The sequence below is a fragment of the Antennarius striatus genome, chromosome 9, assembly GCF_040054535.1.
Source record: "Antennarius striatus isolate MH-2024 chromosome 9, ASM4005453v1, whole genome shotgun sequence".
NCBI classification, from domain to species: domain Eukaryota; kingdom Metazoa; phylum Chordata; class Actinopteri; order Lophiiformes; family Antennariidae; genus Antennarius; species Antennarius striatus.
In genome coordinates, this window is record NC_090784.1 from 7,772,501 (window position 1) to 7,792,221 (window position 19,721).

At 42.5% G+C, this 19,721-nt stretch overlaps 1 protein-coding gene across 2 annotated transcripts; it reads right to left on the reverse strand.

Moving 5' to 3' along the window:
* Positions 1-2,213: 2,213 nt before the first annotated feature.
* ctnnb1 (catenin (cadherin-associated protein), beta 1) lies at positions 2,214-15,642 on the reverse strand. 2 transcript variants are annotated; one of them, XM_068323110.1, is made up of 17 exons: positions 15,499-15,642; positions 10,074-10,124; positions 9,291-9,515; positions 8,953-9,206; positions 8,631-8,869; positions 7,936-8,137; positions 7,651-7,795; positions 7,399-7,502; positions 6,774-6,908; positions 6,428-6,631; positions 5,336-5,494; positions 5,054-5,173; positions 4,830-4,980; positions 4,607-4,728; positions 4,230-4,290; positions 3,239-3,486; positions 2,214-2,984 (listed from the first exon to the last, which is right to left on the reverse strand). In XM_068323110.1, exons 2-16 carry the CDS (start codon positions 10,084-10,086, stop codon positions 3,275-3,277), a joined length of 2,346 nt encoding a protein of 781 aa, XP_068179211.1. In that variant the 5' UTR covers positions 10,087-10,124; positions 15,499-15,642; the 3' UTR covers positions 2,214-2,984; positions 3,239-3,274. The 2 variants fall into 2 exon arrangements, with proteins under 2 accessions (XP_068179211.1, XP_068179212.1); XM_068323111.1 differs by lacking the exon at positions 3,239-3,486.
* Positions 15,643-19,721: the final 4,079 nt, after the last annotated feature.

Here is a 19,721-nt window from a genome sequence, read left to right on the forward strand (position 1 = left end):
GAGGATGGGAGTGTGTTTCCACTGCAGTGAGGGAGGTGCAGCAGAAACGCCGAGCTGTCACTGATATTAAAAAGAAATGGCCTTACTGAAGAATTTAAGTGTTGAAGCATGTCAAAAAATAATGACTGTAGGGGCCACTAATTCCTTAGGCCTTCAAGTGACAAGTCTTATGACACAGTTCATAAAGCTATGGATCTCCAAGGGTGGTGACGGTGAATGGCCTCTGCTGTACTGGATGTACACTGTGTTGTGTGGCAACACAAGCACACATTTAGTTATGTGACTGTATTCTCCTTCATTTATGTGCAAACAAACATGTCTTGATGCAGCCAAACCCCAGCACTGATCTCCAAACCACCGACTGGAACCTAAAACCAATTAGTCACTTTCCTGCATCCTCCATGCAGCTGCTCGGTCTCAGGAACACCATGAAAGTTTGATCAAAACCTTTCTGGATTCAATTTATCACATTCAAATTCACAAACTTTTCAAGGATTTCTTGAGCCTGTGGGAGCTGTGTTAATTAACTTAATTATGTAGGTTTTCATCAGCTCGGGGGGGTGGGCTACTGCTTGGCTTGGCTGTCAGGCTGCCCTCAAAGACACCTGGGAGGAAGAGAGGAGGGGAGGAGGGTGAGGGTGACAGAGATAGTGTGTGATGGCTCTGAGCTGTGATCAACAGGACGTCGTGTTTATATGAATGCTTGCGTTTTAATTTGATTACGATTATCGAGGGTTCATTTTAATAGTTTTGTAACAGTTTCATTACAGCAGCAGAGATGGGAAATCAGAAATCTGATTTAGACATCAACATTTCATCAGCAATACATCTCATTGGCCCACTGTAGAATTTAATAGCAATATGTACATGTTAGCTAATATGACAAGAGACATACCTAATTTAATCAAGAAGTGGATCGAGACTCAGATGACTAGTTAAATATATACTGTACGTACGTCACGTCTTTTGCCTTTTGGTAGGTGGGAATTTCTAGAAGTACACAGGAAGCAAGGGAAGAAAAGTTTAAGCAACACTTAAGACAAATATCTTCAGCTGGAGTCACTGCGTGGACAGATAGTCATGTGGAACGACGTGTTACCGTTAACCAATCAATGAACATTTTAAAGTTTAAAATCTATCGATGTTTGTAACTGACTGACAATAAATAATTCCTGTTTGTCACAGGTGTCAACGTGGTTTCACTGGCTGCTGAAATCTGGACAATCTGAGAATCAGAAACATTTTGTCTTTTGTGATGAAGGTGATTGTTGGTGGTCTGTGCTTCAGGGTCTCGATCAATGACAGTAATTTATTAATTACTAATAATAACTAGTAATTACTGTGGTTGAAATCATTTTACAGCTCAATAAAAACATCCATCCAGCATCAATCAGCGCCAGCCTCTGGGTTCAAATGAAAACACTTCAGTGCATTAATGGATGTCATCAGCTCACTGATCACTTGACCGATGTGTCTAGAAATAAATAACATGAACACAAACATCTGTTGGTCCACAGCTTTTCCTTAATGCCAGGACCTGCCGAAATTTGTTTTGATCAGGAACTCGATGCCGTACTTGTCGCATGAAAGAGAAGTCTTGTGGCTTTGCAAATGTCTGGGTGAGGTAAGGAGGAGCTAAATGTTAGGAAGGTGACGACTGTTGGAAGGTTTATTTGATAGAAACTCCTTCTCAGCTTCATGTAACATGTTCTCAGAGAAGTAATGCATCACTTTGTCGTCATTTTACTGAAGCTCCAGCTGACAGCATGTGACACACACTACCAGGAAAGTTATAGTGTACATTCCTGCCAGACACCATGACATCTGTAGGTGGATGTGGACACACTCCTTCGATGTGTGGAATCCATGGTTAACTATTTTAGTCAGACATCTCTATCCTGGATTAACTTTAAATTCCCACCAACTGGACTTAGTTCTAGATGTATTTGTTGTGCATTTTATCATCTTATGGAGAAAAACGTTAAGCCCTCTGTCCTATCCCTGGGCAACATTCAATGTGGAAACTGCAGTTTTGCAGCTTTCCTGATTTCTTTCATTGTAGTGAGCAGGTTTTGGAAGCAAGTGTGTTCCTAAACAGTGATTAATTCTGACGGCTGATGGTGCTTCCACAACACGGGGTGTTCAGTCCACTGTTTTCTGCTGAGAATGTCCTGGATTCAAAAGGTGGTCTGAATGAGACTGAGGCATCAGGGTGAAATGACAGTCCATTTTATTGTTTCAGAACACAGCAGGCTACAGCAACCAGCTCCTTGCACTACCCACCCCTTTAACAGCAGACTAAGTCATCCTCTAACCCCCCCATCCTTCCACAGCCACACCCATCCAGCTAGGTCAGCGACACCCCCTTTGGAACAGCAGAGACACATCAGTGTCTACCTTTAAAGCAAGAAAATAGCTTGATATTTGGACCATGATTTCCAATTCATGTTTTTATACAAAAGCTACACAATGTTACACTTCATCATCAGAGTACAATTCAACTGATTAACTTTAGTGTTTGGACACCATTTAAAATGTGATCAGATTTTTTACTTTGATGGAGCATTACCACTAAATAACACTATCAGAGACTTAAAATACAAGGGACTGCAAAAAACAAATGAGAATCAGGAAACTAGAGTAATGTAAAAAGCAAGCTAGAATCAGTTTGTACCATTACAGACTTGAGGAAAACAGAATAAAAAAAGTAAAACAACCAAAAGTAAAAATGAAAAATACATAAAAAGGGTTTTTTAAAAAAACAAAATGTTGAGATCAAAATCTGTCACATCAGGATTTGAAGTCTTCCTTTCGTCAGGCCGAGACCAGAACAGAACTGCACTTAAAATCTAGTTTGTCCCAATGGAGTTCCCATAGACAGGAAACTCAGCTTGCTGTTGAGTCATCTTCAGGCACTTTCTGAAACCCTGCCTCCTCCATATGGGCGAATCACAATGCAGGTTCATCCGGATCACATGATACAGCTGCAAAAGAGGAGAGTAAAGGGCGTGGGTTAAGACCACACAAACGGATCAAACACCATGCTGCAGCACAACTTGGCAATTAGAAGCAGGTCTGAACATCCAGCAGCCAAAGTGAGTCAAGTCCCCCCGCCTCTCCCCTCATACGTCTAACAGACTGAAAGCCTCCCCTACTGTGCTTCTTGTAAAGACTGCCTGCAACAAGCTGTTCTTTATTTCAGAGGCCACGAGGCTACCTGGTGTGAAGATCTCCTTACCTAGTAGAAAGTGTAGTGTAATGTTGGTCTTGGTATTTACAGGTCGGTATCAAACCAGGCCAGTTGGTTGGAGTCGCCCGGTGGCAGACCCTCTATCAGTTCCTGGGCGTGTCCCAGGTCAGGCAGCCCCTCTACAGGGGGGTAGTCCTGGCCAGGGTGGTGGCCACCAAGATCATGGTCCATCATGGGCTCCAAGCCCATCGTGTCCCCTCCATAACCCCCCGAATGGAAAGAACGGTAACTTGGGTCTGGGGAGGGAGGAGTGGATGGAGGAGGGGCAGGGGAAGCAGAGCAGCTGTTAGAAGCATGTTAACAACACAAGCGGTCACACAGTAGTACGATCACACGTGACACGACACAGCAACACGGCACACTGGCATCCAGCAGACAGAGCTTTTGGTGAACCGGTTTAAACGTGAGCACAGCTCCACCTGTGACTCTTCACTATTACTTTGGTTCCACCAATAGATCCGTCTGCACTGGAGAGAGAGACGGGTCTGCTCCATTCGGCTGGCCAGGCTCCAATTAAAGCCGTTAGTGCTGGAGGCAGCAGTATAAATAAAATAAACACCGACTAATCCTCACGCTATTGATCAGCACACACTCCCAAGGTCCAGGCAACATTTAGATGACCGTGTGTGACAATAACTGAAAGCAGCACTATTGTATTTCTTAGGAGCCAGATGTGTTGACCGACAGCCGCGATAAAATCAATCTCCATCCTCAACTTGAAAGCATCACTGCCCTTCAGCACAGTCTCCATCTGTCTGTGTCAGCAGTGTGGACAGATGGAGCCAAGACACCGGACTATTACTGAATTTAGTTGTGCATCAATATAACGAGAGCAAAGGAAGTCTACAGTCTGTCCGTATCCAATAGTGAGAGAGGAATATATGAAATAGAATCAATTTATTCCAGCCTAACAGCTCTGGCGTCTTTATCCCCTCCCATGTTTCTCTTGAAATCTACCCGAGGTGAAGAGGTCACTTACCTTCCTGTCTGTAGCCCAGAGGCTCTCCCTGAGCGCCGATGTCCAAACCCAGATCTCCAGTCTGAGAACAGAGATGGAGGATCAGAACCTTTGCAGAAGTTTCACTGCTTGTTTGTGGGGCTTGGGGTTCCACAAACCCACAGAAACATGTACACACACTAATATACGGGACTCGAGAAAGGGGTCAATATGGCCCTCTATCAACCCCTGCAACATTTCATTGTCCAATCAGCCCCAAACTAAGGCCTGAAAACATCCACATATCAGTGTTCACCTAGTGACAGCACCAGAGACTGGCTGCAGCAAGTACTTCCACATGCATGAGTGTTTGTGTTACAAATGTACGTCCAAATGTAAGTCGACTGGTTGAGTCATACCTCATTCCAGGCCATTGGTTCCGTCCTGAAGAGCGAACTCGTGAGTTCTACGGAGAGACGTTTCTTGTAGTCTTGGGGTTTGTCCTCTGACATGCGAAACAAAACTGCTGCAGCATAGGTTGCTGGAGAAGAAGGAACGACAGTACACATCACATTAAATTAATCTGTATCATCCAGTCCTAAGCAGCAGCCAGTGTGTGTGTGTGTGTGTGTGTGAACGTACCAACTCCTTCGTTGCGGCTGTGTAATAGCTCTGTAAGTGGGGCGGTGGCTCCCTCGGCCTCGATGGCCTCAGCAGCCTCTTTATCCTGGGCCAGCTCACACAGGACCCCCGCTGCTACGCGCTGGATGTTCTCAATGGGAGAATACAGCAGCTGCACACAGACAGGTTACTGAGAGACAGGTCCAACCTTTATAGTACCACCATGAAAACATGCCTGTCCTTACCTGTACAAAGAGTGGAATCGTGTTGAGTCCTCTGATGACTATTCTGTTGTGGACGTCTCTGGCCAGGATGTGCAGCGCTCCTGTGCAGCCTTCAACAATCTCCTCCATACGAACTCCCTCCTGATGGAAGACAAACCCTGGTTATCGCAGTTCAAGCTGTGGGACCACGACAGTCGCAGCACAGCTGCTTCACACCAGATCTGATAGAAGATCGAGGTCAGGTCTTAACTCTCCTGGGTACGCGTCATTAGTCACTGCGAGTGTGTGTGTGTGTGTGCTCACCACAAACTGCTGCTGCGTGCCCCCCATGCTGGTGCGTCTCTGGGTGTCCTGGTGCGCTCTCACCAGCAGCTGAACCAGTCTGGGGATGGCGCCCTGCTCCCTCAGAGGAGCGTGGTTTGCAGGACAAAGGGCCAGGTTACGGATCAGACCCACAGTGGCCTGAAACATCATGCTTGTTTTTATTTTCACACAATTACAACAATATGTTCACAGTTTAAAGTACTTTAATGGATATATATAAAAAATAGTGATAACACACCAACAGTTCTGTGTGTTTGTTCATCTCTACTGTGGCCAGAGGGGTTTAATTGAAATGAGATAACGGCGAGACCAAAACCAAAGGTTCGAACGTCCCAAAGGTGGCTCTCCCAACCCCTCTGGGTCACCACGGTAACCTCTGCTACTCATCAAACTTGAGTTAGAGGAGGCTGTCCAGAGGTCCGACCTTTCACTGATTCTTTATCTGATTTCTATGTTTTACGGAGCAGATCAGCCTCACACTACATGGATGATGGAACTACGGACGAATTAAGGATGTGTACGCCTAGTTCTGCTTTCTCTCCATTTGACGGTGTTTGTGTTGCAGCTACAAGACCAAGGGTTATAAAATGCTCCGTTAGTTTTCACAGAATCTTTCACACTAAATGCAACTGCTGTGTAAAATAGTTAACTGCAATTCTGAAGCAGAAATACATGACGCACATAACGCATTACTTAATGGTACCTAATGGAGGGAGGGATTATTTTCTTTATAGCTCTGTATTTTAACTACCTGCTGCAGAAAACACCTCATCTGAGGTGACTCTTCATTAGGATAGTAATTTTTTCCTGAAGCAACTTGCTTAAAGACTGTAGGATTGTGTCAAACCTGCTATGCATTAGAGCACACACAGCTCACTTCCTGCACCCATTTGAACAAATACACAGAATAGTCTAAGGCAGATGAAAAAGAGAAAAATGTGTGACAATTTGTGCTCCAGCAGTGAGACCAGCAGCACCAGATTTAACAGCAGCTGACCCATAAGCTGATTCTCACAACAACAAGAAGTGCTTATGTGGCTGACAGCTACTGGCGAGTCTGTGTGAGTGTACCTTAATGAGCGGCCAGTGAGACGGTGGGTGCAGCAATTTGACGACCACAGGAAGTCCATAGTGTAGTCTGACAGCATTCTGGGCCATCTCAGCATCCTGGTGTCGAGACGTGAGGTGACGCAGAGCGCAGATGGCTGGTTCTGTGATGTCTTCTCTGTCCCCGGCCCGGAGGACTGTACGGACCAACGCCTCAATACCTCCAACCTACAGAGGGAGGACACATTACTCAACTGTGGGGAGTAATGCTAGAACAAATGAGGACAGTTTGTCTTATAACTATTATTATAAAGCCTCTCAAAACAGTTACCACTGAAGTTAACACCGATTCGAATATGTGGACCCTGACCTGGCAGACCATCATCTTGTTCTTGTAGTTGTTACAGGTGAGGTTGGACAGGATACCGGCAGCACAGGTCACCACATTAATGTCGTCACTGCCGAGCAGCTGGACCAGAGTTCCTAGAAGACCCTCCATTCCCTCCTGGAAAGAAAGAACAGTCAGTTAGCATGAGAAGAGTATCCAGAGCAATAATGGGTCGTTCCAAGATGATTCAACAAAGATCAAAAGGACAATGTTATCGTGATTCTCTCCACTAGAAATACAGTGCGCCCTCGTTCCTTGCAAGTAATGCGTTCCAGAAACCACAAGCGATTAACGAATTCCACAATCTTCTATCCGTGTTACCTTTTCCCACACTTTCATCGACTGTTTAAAGCACTTTTGTGTCTCACGCAAGTCTGAGACTCACGGAACATAGCGCACTTCCAGATGCCATCAGCCAATACAATGCTTTTACGGTATCACGTGACTGCCTACTAAAAATCCACGATGAGGTGATGCGCGAGGGCGTACTGTATTACTTTCTTTAAAAGGCTGAGCAGCGAGCAAGCTCCTGGGAATTCACTTATTCTCCCTGTCATTCAAAGAGATGAGATTTCAGCATTTTTATACGAGCAGCAGTTCTCCTCACCTGTTTGGTGGCAGCGTCTGATAAGTTCCTGAGGGTCCAGAGACAGTTCTGGACCAGTCTCTGGCTGGGGTCTGTCAGGTGGAGTCCCAGAGCCTGCATGCCTCCTAAACCAAGACAGGACAAATTATGCTGAATGTCACAAATTTAAACTACTCATTTCCTGTTATTTGACAAATCACATTGTATCTGTCGTCTCTTCAGATGCAGCCAGTGCATGTAAAGCTCATGGTGTTACTAAAAGACCACACGTACCAGCTTCTACAATGGCAGGTTTGTTACTGGAGCACACCGACAGAACTTTGAGAACACGGCTCGTCGTCCACAACAGCTTCTCGTAGGTGTAAGTTCTCATGATGTTGACCAATGCCTGGGGGCCACCGCTGGCCAAGATTATCAACTGGACAAGAACACACATCAACATGTCAATAATAATAATAATAATGATTTGTTATTAGAATAATAAATTTACCAAAAGCGTGTGTGCATGATTCACCAGCAGTGATTTCAGAGTACACATACACACCATTACCCACTTACCTTGCTCTCCTGGTTTCCATAGGCCAGTATCTGGAGACAGTCAGTAGTGATGGCCAGGAACTTGACATTGGTCTTGTTGAGCAGCGCCACCATCTTCTGCAGACCACCGGCTAAACGCACCGCCATCTTGGCTCCTTCTTGGTGCAGGAGAAGGTTGTGGAGAGTTGTGATGGCGTAGAACAGGACGGAGTCCACCGGCGACCTGCAGAAGACAGGTTTGTTACATTAATGCCATGTTTACCACCTTCGGTGAGAAAACAGTTAACATTTGTCCTGTCTCTGACAGGTCATAATAATAATAATAATAATAATGGATTAGATTTGTATAGCGCTTTTCTGGACACTAAAAGACGCTTTACATTGGATCCATTATTCATTCACTCGTCTTTCATACTTGGTGATGGTAGACCGTGTGTAGCCACAGCTGTCCCTCCGACCACCACCGGCACAATCACACACATTCACACAACAGCGAGTGCCCCACTGGATGCAAGGAGGGTAAAGTGTCTTGCCCAAGGACACAGCGACAAATGACTTGGCAGGAGCAGGAATCGAACCGCCGATCTTGAATCATTGGACGACCCGCTCTACCACGGTCGCCCAGTCTGCTAGTGAAGTCTGCTCTGATTTTGGCCAGCGTCTTCATCCAATACAAAGAACAGAAATGAAGTCACTTCTCTCATCCTCTCACATACCCGAGCATTTTAACTAAAGCCGGGATTCCCCCAGACTTGAAGATGGCGAGCAGACCCTCTCTGTGATGGGACAGGTTGTGGAGCGTTCCTGCAGTACAGCGCGCCGTTTCCACATCATTCGTGTTTTGCATGGTCCTGACAATAGCAGACACCATCTGAGGGGAACGCATGATGGCGTGACGAGAAGCCTCTTTCTTTGAGAGCTGATGGACCATCACCGCTGCTTTGTTTACTACGACCTGATGAGACAGACGAGATGAGCATTAGGGAACGATAGACACTAAAAGGTGAACACTGACCCACGGTATTCTTGGGTAACTACCTGGTCCTCATCATTGAGTAATTTGGTGAGTTCTGGTATGGCTCTGGTTGCCAGCTCAGCATCATCTTGGTAGTTGATCAGATTGACGACGGCATGTTTGAGCATTTGTGAAGGTTCTGCCAGCCTCTGAACGTTGGTGGGGTTTGCTGCATCATATTGGGTGGAGGGGATCTGAACGCCCTCCTCGAGCGTCTCTGGGAACATCGCTGCACGCACTCGCTGGGCACGAGTCATGGCGTACTGGCCATCTATGTCTGGGAGAGAAATTGATTGACAATCAAACTATCGTTTGATGTATAATGGACAGCGAGTGTCTGCTGTGTGAACAACAACCTCACCCTGTACTTGTTCCTGGGAGTAGTTCTGGTTGAAACCCTGCTCCCACTCGTACATGACCTGGTTGTCAACATCGTCTTCTTCAGGGTTGCCCTTCCCACTGAGGGAAGGGGCCGTTGTGGTGGCCCCTGAGTGGATGCCTGAATCCAGGTAAGACTGTTGCTGCCAGTGACTGACAGCGGCTTTGCGGTCTGGCTCCATTGCCATGTCCAGCTCCATCAGATCAGCTGCAAAGAGAAGAGACTTCAGAATATGTCTACCAAACTTAAACAGCATTTGGATTACACAGTCACGCTCACTTAAGATTTGAAAAGTGCAAGATCAATATATGCAGTTTGGTGTTACAAATGAAATTCTTATTCCAACAAAGTAAATTTATAATTTTCTGTATTCACTTGAAGGGTCAATTATGAGGTCAGTTAAATTGCAAGTGTCTCATTGTCAGTGTGTGGGATTTTCAACCAAAGAAATGAAATGAAAACATACAGTATTTTCCACACTATAAGGCACACCTAAAAGCCTGTAATTTTCTCATACACCCACTGTGCGCCTTATAATCCGGTGCACCTTCTGTATGAAATAAATTATACAGTAAACAATTAATTAAGGGTGCATGTTATACTCCAGTGCGTCTTATAGTGTGGAAAATACTGTAAATCTGAACAAGAATTAATGCAACATTTAAAACAACGCACTTTGTGTATGTGTGTGTTGCAATAAATGACATGTCAGCAGCAAAAGAGCAAAAAGGTGAAAGAGTTTGTGGTTGAAAACTATGACCTCACCTTGGGAAGCCATGTTCCTTTCTCAAACTGCAGCCGACACAGCTTCCTGATCTGAAACGGGGGAAAAAGCAGTCAGTCAATCTCAGAGGCAACTCATCCTCCATTATTCCAGCCTCAACCCTGCTCACTCCCAGCCTTCATTCCAGCCAGCCCAACATCAGCTATTCTACTTTAAACATTCTTTCCTTCCCGGCTCTTTGATTTTCTCTGTTAAAGCCAGACATGCAAACAGCAGCAGTTCACACACACAAAGACGCCATTAAGTGAAGCAGCAAGTCGCTATTTAGGTGAGGAAGCACAGAGGAAGTGGAGAGAGAAGGAGGTGGAGGGCAGAGGCATTCTGGCCTGACTTTGAAGCCAAAACCACACTGGGGAAAAAAAGGAGCCATTTGCGATGGCGTGAAGTAGCACGCAAGAGGAGGTTCAATCACGCATCAGACTAAAAACAGAGGTCCGTGAGGAAATCAGTTCAAATGAGGCACGGAAAGAAGGGATGAATGTCCACAGAGTCAGAAATGCTTTCCTCAAAATCTGTCACAAGCACATGTGGTTATTCCTTGATGGCTTCACAGTAACCCTTCTACTAAATGATTTTTTAAGTCGGAGACCCATGTGGACACGCTTCAATACTCAAGCTGCCGGAGGTACAATAAAAGGTGGGCGACAAAGAAAAAAGTTAATTGATTTCTACCCCAACAGACTTAACAGTGAACTAACCAAATAAAAGAAAATCTGGTGTAAATGTAGCATGTTAGTTCCAGAGTAAACGTGGAAATAAACCAAATGGCATGTTGTTTACAGCCCTTCGCAGGACTCCAATGACTTGACCTTAACTGACATGGATATTGATTGACCCCCATGTTTGTTAGGTCATTGTATACATGTGTACATGAAGAATTTAAACAAGTTTATATCTCACTTGTATATAAATTATCTCCCACTATGACCTACAGAAAAATAAACTGCTGACATGATGATGGTCTTGCATAAAAAAGTCTAAACTAAGGACAAGAAACTGTCAACACGACAGATTTGAATTCAATTAATACTGCTGTCAACTAATACTGCTGATGAACCATGAAAAAATTAAAATCAGGGTGAAAACATTCAGTGGCAATTTTCATTTCTCCCCATGAAAACTACGCGTGATGCAACATGCTGCTGTTTGTAAGGTCAGACGCAAACATAGTGCTCTATTTACACAGCCAGGTCAGCACTGGTGAGATTTTATTCCACCCTGCATCACTGTATGAACACATAGTGGCAGAGGGGAAACTGGAACTGGTGAGAGGAAATCCAGTCTACCAACCCATCACTGCAACAGGGTCCTGCATGAGGCTCTGTAGAGGATCGGGATAGAGCTATGCTGCCTAGGAGAAACACGTCTAAATACCAAATGCCTCCCAACATGGCAAACTTTCCAAGCCAAAGTGAGGTTGTCTACACTCACTACACCAGATGCACTCCAGCAGTATTCACCATAAAATGAAGACATAAAATTCTTACACGTTTAAACCCCTGACAAACGCTACATCATACAACCGTGTTACTGCAGATACTGTCACCAGATAGAGCCACTTCCCTCTTCTCACGCCACCTCAGCTGCCGCCACTAAAATCACGACCTTGAGTTAGGCTCCAAGACTGCCGTCTAACCACAAACTCATCAACTCAGATTCTTTCGTGCTTTTTAACCCTGCCCTCACGTCGCCTGACTCTGTCCTAATGCATGACATATGTCCCACACAAAGCTGCATATAAATCAAACATTACAAAGGGCACAGTGGAAACATTTATCATTTACGCTGGTGGAAAATGTTGGTCTCCACAGCTGGTGCAGGAGACTGAGCCAATGACTGCTTTTTTTGACGAGTAAACAACTAGTCTGGTCTCCAATTGTGAAACACAAATGGCAGGCTAACCCTGAAATTAGACTGACCATTGACACAAAAACAGTCATTTCTATAGGAGTTCCTTCCCATCAGGCTACCAGCCTGGCCACAACAACCTGAATGAGGCGTTCCTTTGATGCCAGATGTGAAATTCAATAAGTGGTTGTGTGTCTGGTCCAGATAGAAGCCATCTAACTGAAACCAGATGACTAATGAGTGACACGGTCACCTAAGTAACATGGTGGTCCTGGAGGCTGCAGGATGAACTGAACACCCATAGAGAGATGAGGTGAGGGAGGGTCACATTAAACTATGCTCATAGATCCATCAAAACACACTTTGGCATACACACATGTGAATGCAGCCAGAAGTTAATGTGCACGTCCACAAAGTCCCTGTGAAATAACGTATAATCACATCACTGCTGTCCCAGGACAGAACTTTAAGGTTATGGCTCCAGCACAGAATACAATGACCAAAAATGGAAAACTTCACTTTAACACCAAGGTGATTTCAGGAGGGAGAAGACTTGGTTTAAATCCACTTATCACAAATAATCATGCCAAATTAGTAATCAAACCTAACTCCTGACAGTCATAGAAACAGTTGATGGAAGTACAACTACGACTGATGAAAAGAAAATACAACAGAACTAGGATAAAAGGGAGTATTTTTTTAACCTGAAAATGTTCAGCACACACCAATTACAAAAGAACCATTAGCATATTCCACATGACTTTATTTCTTCAAGTTTTTATACGAAGATTTCACCATGAAGTCATAACTATCGACAATCATGATAAAGTAATCTCTACTCCTACAAATCAAGTCAAACGAAGTTGTTACAGACGATACCCTCATGGAAACACGGCTCTACCGACGATACACACATCAGCAGCAAACAAATATTTGACAACAATGTCTGAAAACTACTTTTTTACAATGCCTGTAAGAGGATGAAAAACCTTCACAGATGCAAAGACAATAAGAAGAATCCCCAGTTACACCGCAGGGCATTTTATTCCTTTAAAAAATTGTGGAAACTTTAAATGAACCAATCACAGTATATCTAAAAAAAATACATTTATTCATAACTAAAATTCAAAGCAGCCAGGCAAATCTAAACTCTCCATTCCCATTTCCTCTCAGCAGAGACCAGAAAACAAAAAACAGTCAGTTTGTCAGCAAATTTGAACCAGTCTGCCATGAAGTTAGTTCAGTGGAGCCTTAAGGTTTGCCTTGTATAAAGAAGACAGAACGACACCATCATTAAAAAAATACATCACTGTAAAAATCATTTTTGTCTAAATTACATTTCAGTTTTTTAGCCTGCAGACATTCGGAGCTAAATTTCACACTCTGTTCTCTGTGACATTTAAATTACACAAACTTAACTGGAGGAAACATTGTGTGGGTTAAAGAAGAAGAAGAAAAAACACCATTAGAGAGCAGAGCTTCAAAGGAGCTAAATCCATCTGAACTCCTGCGCAGCCTGGTTCGTCTCAGGTAAGAAATACTGAGTTCAATAGATCCATGTGATTAATGACCCAAACAAGCTGCATTATCAGCCCAGGCGTGGAGACAGGTGGTGTCAGAGGCTCCGTTTGAGGCCGCCTGCAGCAACTCACCGCTGCCTGCCAACAACACACAGACTCGCGCCTTCAGCCACTGCACCGTTTGGTCCATGCCTAAATGCAGAATGATGGATGTCCATCGAGACACAGGCGCTGCTGGAAACATCTAAACAGGTTTACACATGACACCTTCAACCATTACTGTCATGTCGAGCTATTTAATGTAAAAATTGCACAAGGAGCTCGCATCAAAAAAGGCATAAAAAAAAATTTTTTTTAAAAAGGTCAAGAGAGGGTAATCACTTGGCATAAATGGATGTTTAACTGAATCTTCTATTATGCACAACATTTCTTTTTTATTTCAGGGAGGACAGCTGTGGTTTTATAAGAAAGTTAATTCTAGAAAAATTAAAATCACTTTTGTTTCAAATGATCAACGCATTAATAAATGCATGGAAACCAACAGCAAAATGTGGGCACGTTCATGGTTCATCTGTCAAAATATACAAAATGAAAACGTTCCGTTTTTGGTAATCTGACTGAAAAAGGCTGGTGTTAATCTCGGGGAGTGGATTACCTCAAACCACTACCGGTGTCAGACGCTTCTGCACAACAAACTGCAGGCAGCCAGTCGACGGAAAGAAATTTTGCTGACGATATGAAGGGTTTCTAAATCTTTTTCTTCCGTTGTGTAATCTGATGGGGATTTTCTCTTGTGAACGTCAGGAAACCAGATAAATACATTTAACCCTTCCTTTGGTGAATTATGCCGCACAAATAAAAACAGCAAAAGCTGATGCAATGACTTCTGTAACACTTCCATTAAAAACCTTATCTTTGTCACTTTTGTATTAAGAAATGACTTCCAGATACTCCCTGAAAAAACAAAACATCTATCGGATTAAATCACGGGGTTTACCTAATCCAACCCGATTAAATTATAACCAATGCACCCGGTTTGTGTCAACACCTCAGATAAAACGGATTTTAAATTGTCGCCATCGTGTCGCTTTGCTGTCTGCATCAAAAGCGCCCGCACAAAAAAGTAAACACACTCCTACACATTTACCAGAACACACTAACAGAATGACCCCCTCTACCGGAGCCATCAGCACCCCCCCCAACCCCACAGCTGCCCACACTCTCTGCTCCACGGACTCAGGTTTCACGCTGGCTCCTCCTCGTCTTCCTCCCTCGGCACAACGGCTGCGAGGAATTTGTCGGTCTTTGTTTAAAAGGACGAGAGGAAAACAGTCCAAGAGCTGTTCGCTTAAAAAAACAACCATTAGTTGGAGCCACATGTGTGACCTCAGAGTCTGGTTGTACACCGAAATGTGTGCATTCCGACTTTAACTTTGTCCCAAATAAACTCAACCCGAAGTGTCGGAGAAAGAGTTAACCTTTAGGTTCTCGTCACTCGGCCAACACAGATTAGTCTTACAACAACTTTATTTAACAAGGCTGCACTTTTACTCATAATAATACGCATATATTCACTTTATATTAACTTTAAGAGCCCGCTAAGCTAACACAACTGTAAAAACAAACGTGACACTCCAGTGGAGACAGCGTGAGTCAGAATAGAGGAATGCGGCCAGCGGCACCAGAGGGCTAACTACTAGTTAGGCTAAGCTAGCTACGACTAACCAACTAATACCAACACTAACGGCGTTAACCTTTAACACAGTTTAATGTCTCCCAATGAACTGACAGCAATAAAACGCATCGGACACATGAAACAATGTAACTACAGACCGCTGCCTGCTATAAAACCTACACCGGGGTAAGTCTCAGTATCGTCGGTAGAGCCGTGTTTCCATGAGGCGGTGGCTGAGCTCCGTCTCGCTAGATGCGGCAGAACATCCCCGGCTTCCCCGCACACAACTCCATTCCTCCCGGCACCAGCGGGAGAGCCCGGTTACAAAAACAGACAGAGTTGAGTTTGAATAAAGAAGCCTACCCTTGGCAACACAGAAAGTCAGTCCACTCGGATCCCGGAGAGTAAAGCCCACTTAGAAATGGAAAAACTCGAGGGCAATGTGAGGATGATCGTCAGCAGGGCGACCCCGTCCACTACCTCCTCTGTCAGACTGCAGCGACTCGATCGGAGGAGTAGAGACTGGAAAATGTAAGATGGCGGCGGATTTATATAGACCGCAGAACTACTCTTGTGGTCATATATCCTGCCGTGTGCTAGAAAAAGTAGAAACAAATTAAGACAAGCATTGGATTTATCTCACTTGTACGCACCTCCAGATTTACTTATTTACCATAACGACTACAATAATTTTTTTTTGGCTTTTTATTGCGCTCAATTTCGTAAAACAAGCTAAAATCAAGGTGTACAGCATGAGCATGAATACACAAATGAATGAAGTTCCGGTGGACTAGAAAAGGGAAATCCGATTCCTTTCCTCAAAGTAAACCTCTTGGACTGTGAAAAACGGACAGTTTCCATGATTTGAGCAGAGAGACAGGGAAAGTTTCAATGCAGGCAGCATCACTCCAATCACCACTGTTTCTCTGGCTCAAGAGAACCAACAACCTTGTGGATTTAAAAGTGAATTGAACTAATCCTAAAAAGCACAATTATGAGAAGTCAGACACTTTTGGATTTGGGGTATCAGCCATTTAGTTTTCACTGTCAGTCCTCTTTTTTTTTTTGACATTCCCTTGCAACACTGAAAACAAAGGATCAGCAAGATATTTCCATTACATCAATCAATAGGTTTCATCATTCAATTTGTGTACAGTGACTTGTCATTTAACTAAGTCCTTCCTAAATAAGACTGTGGGATTAATCCTACAGATAATAAAGCAAAAAGTGGTTCAGCAGGTTGGGGCACCTTGTGTGGGCCTTCTTGTAATCAAAATCATAAATGGGTATGAAGCAAGAACGCTGTTGATTATTGACATGGTTTAAGTGATATTTATGAATTATATGGTGAAATTGTTGGAAGGATATTATTCACTACTTTTCCTAGTTTAGGATGTAAAAAAACGAGCTCTCGTAATTACAGTGTAGATTTAACTGATCAAACAATGCATGGTAGTTAAAAGGATTATGGCTTCAAAAATCATAGAAATGGATTAATCATATTTTCCCCACTCATTAAACACATCTCCAATAAAGTTTTTTAATGATCTATGGGCATAACCAAGGTTCTTGATGTGAATAGTGTGATCTTCTCTTTCTTCTGGGTTCTCTCTTCAGCTTTGGCTATTCATTTTCAGATTCTTTTCATTAGGTTTATATATAAGTAAGGTAGTGAATACAAAACACAAGAAATCTAAATCACATTTTAAATCCTGCTTGTGTTTGGTCCCTTAATCTGTTGTGAAGGGTGGAGATCAGGTAGTGTGCCACCCTCACACTGTCTGCTCTTCTGGCAATATCATGGGTAAACAAAGGTGAGATCCACTCTTGTCATCTGCCCACAGACTATTTCATTAGCTATTATTTAGAGTTTGTGGGTGGAACAGATTAGAGAAAGCTCAACACTTAGAGTAACAGTAAATGCAGGAATCCCTGCTTAGGACACAGTATATACAGGATATTAATGAGAAGTACAGCATATCCACCCTGTGTCATTAAATTATGGTATTAAAAAGTTATGCCAGTTGTGATTTTATTTTGAATGGATTTAAGATCACAGCAACTATTCCTGCTTCCAGTCAGAGTGATGAGTTGTGAAATCCAATAGCATGGTTTATGTAAACACCTGATGTCACAGCAGCATGTGCATATAACCAAACAGGTGTGGAATTATGGCTGCTGATGGCCCACTGAAACAACAGCTCAATAGGATGACATTACATTTGGAGTTTGCAGATGTTTTAATCACTTTCCAAAACACAAATCAGTGCAGAGCAGTGTAATGATCAAAAAACAAGCTGGAGAGAAGAAATGATTACAAAGATGGCTGAGGAAATATGAGTCTAAAATGTGGGTGATAATGTAAGAAAACTGGGAATCTCTAGGATAAAATGCATACAAACATAATATTGTGGAAATTGTATTCCTGAATATCATAAATGTGATTTGCAATATAATTCAGGCTTGTGTTAGCTGGTAATCCTTAAAGCAGTCTCACATGTACAGTATACCTGGTTGAATGTACCTGTACATGTGTGTCTGTCCACATAGAAGCCTCTCTGTCTGTGAAGTTTCACTTACACAAAGTAAACACATGATTTGATGTAGTTTATAAACACTGTAAAATCCAGATGTTTAAAAAGTAGTTACAGTAATTAATGTATCCAGTTTACATTGAAATTAGAAGTGCAACATAAAGCATATTTTAGATGAAAACCACAGTTCAGTATTTTTAAACAGTACATGATGCCGAGTGTTACCCAATGGAACCGTGTTAAGCCATCATGAATGACAATGCTGATGGATTCACTGTATAGAGACTTCTCAAATGTAAATGTCTTGTAATAGATTAATTATTAATCATAAAAGTATGTTATTTCTGTCACACAATGCCTCCACTTAACAAAGTCCAATGAATAAATAATGTCAAAAAGTCATGAGAATACAATTAATTTTTTTCAAGAGATGATGCAACACAGTAGTTTCAATGATGAACTGTGGGTAGTTAACATTTTTAATCAGAACCAGATTTGTTTTCTAAATGTCATTCTGTGACCACTGGATTAAAAGCACAAGGTCAAAAGTCTGATTTATGGTCTGTTCAAATTCTACTGAAGTCGCAAACTCATTCTATGTCCGGTAAACTGTCTACATTTTACATTTATTATAAAGTACTGTATCCACAGCTCAGAGACTGTCCCAGTTTATCAATCTATGCTACATTTAGTCCTGTCAATGCTTGCTGGTGATTGCCTGAATTTACTAATATTTACACATCACCAAATATACATAACTTTATATTGGCGACACCAATATAAAGTTATGTAAAATGAAGCAGTAGATTGGAGCTTCCAGCTGTGAATTGGTGTAATTATTTTGAACAGTAAGATGGAGAAATAAATTCAACTGGAAATTTGGAAAGTTTTCTCCCTCTATAAGAGCAGCACAATCCAGGTGCTTAGCTCGCTCTATATTCTTAAAATTGTTAAGTTTTGGGGGGGGTTTTCAGAAGAGTTTTGAGTTAAAGAGAAGACCAGAAAGTAAAGGCCTGCTGTAGATTACATTATTTTATTGATAACAAAATTAAAGCAGATTGAAGTAAAAGGCTTAGTAGCACACAATTCCCTGAGTATATGTTTTCAGGACTTGGATAACACCCACCTGAGTTTTTATACTCACTATATTCTCATCTTTTTATTCAGGAGTCTGTGCAAATGTATATGGAAGTATGTGACGTTAAACACAAATGTGGGTCAGCTTCAATCCTCTCTATCCTGGTTTATCATCTAGAGAAAACTGAGCTTTGGGACACATGAGGTTAACCATTTAATTTAGTTTGATCCTAGAGAGATTCTGTCATAAAACTAATCCATAATGCCTGTGAAATGGTCCTTCATCCAAGAGGCTGTGCTGAAATAACACACAGTTCTGTCCCCAAGCATGCTGTGCCTCTCCAATGACCCAGCACTGCACCACTTCAGGGAGCCAACACTGCACTTGTTCTTCCAGCTGGAAAGGCCGTATCATTTTCCACAGTGCCAGTGTTAGGAAATCCCTGGATGAATATTTACACCTGCAACACATTGACAAATAACAGATTGTTATTTATAATAAGGAAAGCAGATGGGAAAAGCTGTTTACATATACATAAATGCAGTCAATAAAAAGTCTGTCTTTTTAAAAAAAAATTTTTAAGAATATTTAATATAAATATTATAAATTCAATGCAGCTCAGGAATGCATGTATTTCTTGATGTATTGTCTGTACTGTTTTAATGATTCTGCATCATTGCTGCCACTATTTGGCTACTATCCAACATTATGCACTGTGCATGCTGACGTCATTCCACTTGAAGTGCCAGTTTATTGTATAGCAGATATATGTTGCTTATTGATTAAAGGTGACGCCTTGATCTTTTACAATTTCTCCATGGAGCCAGTTTGACAACATTCACACATTACAGTCAGTAGTTAAATATTAAAAATAATTCAGAGAACCTAATTTGACTGAGAAATTATTCAAATAGAGTTTTCCATTTTTTTAGTCTTACTGTTTTAAAACAGTAGTGTGCTAAAACAGACTTAAA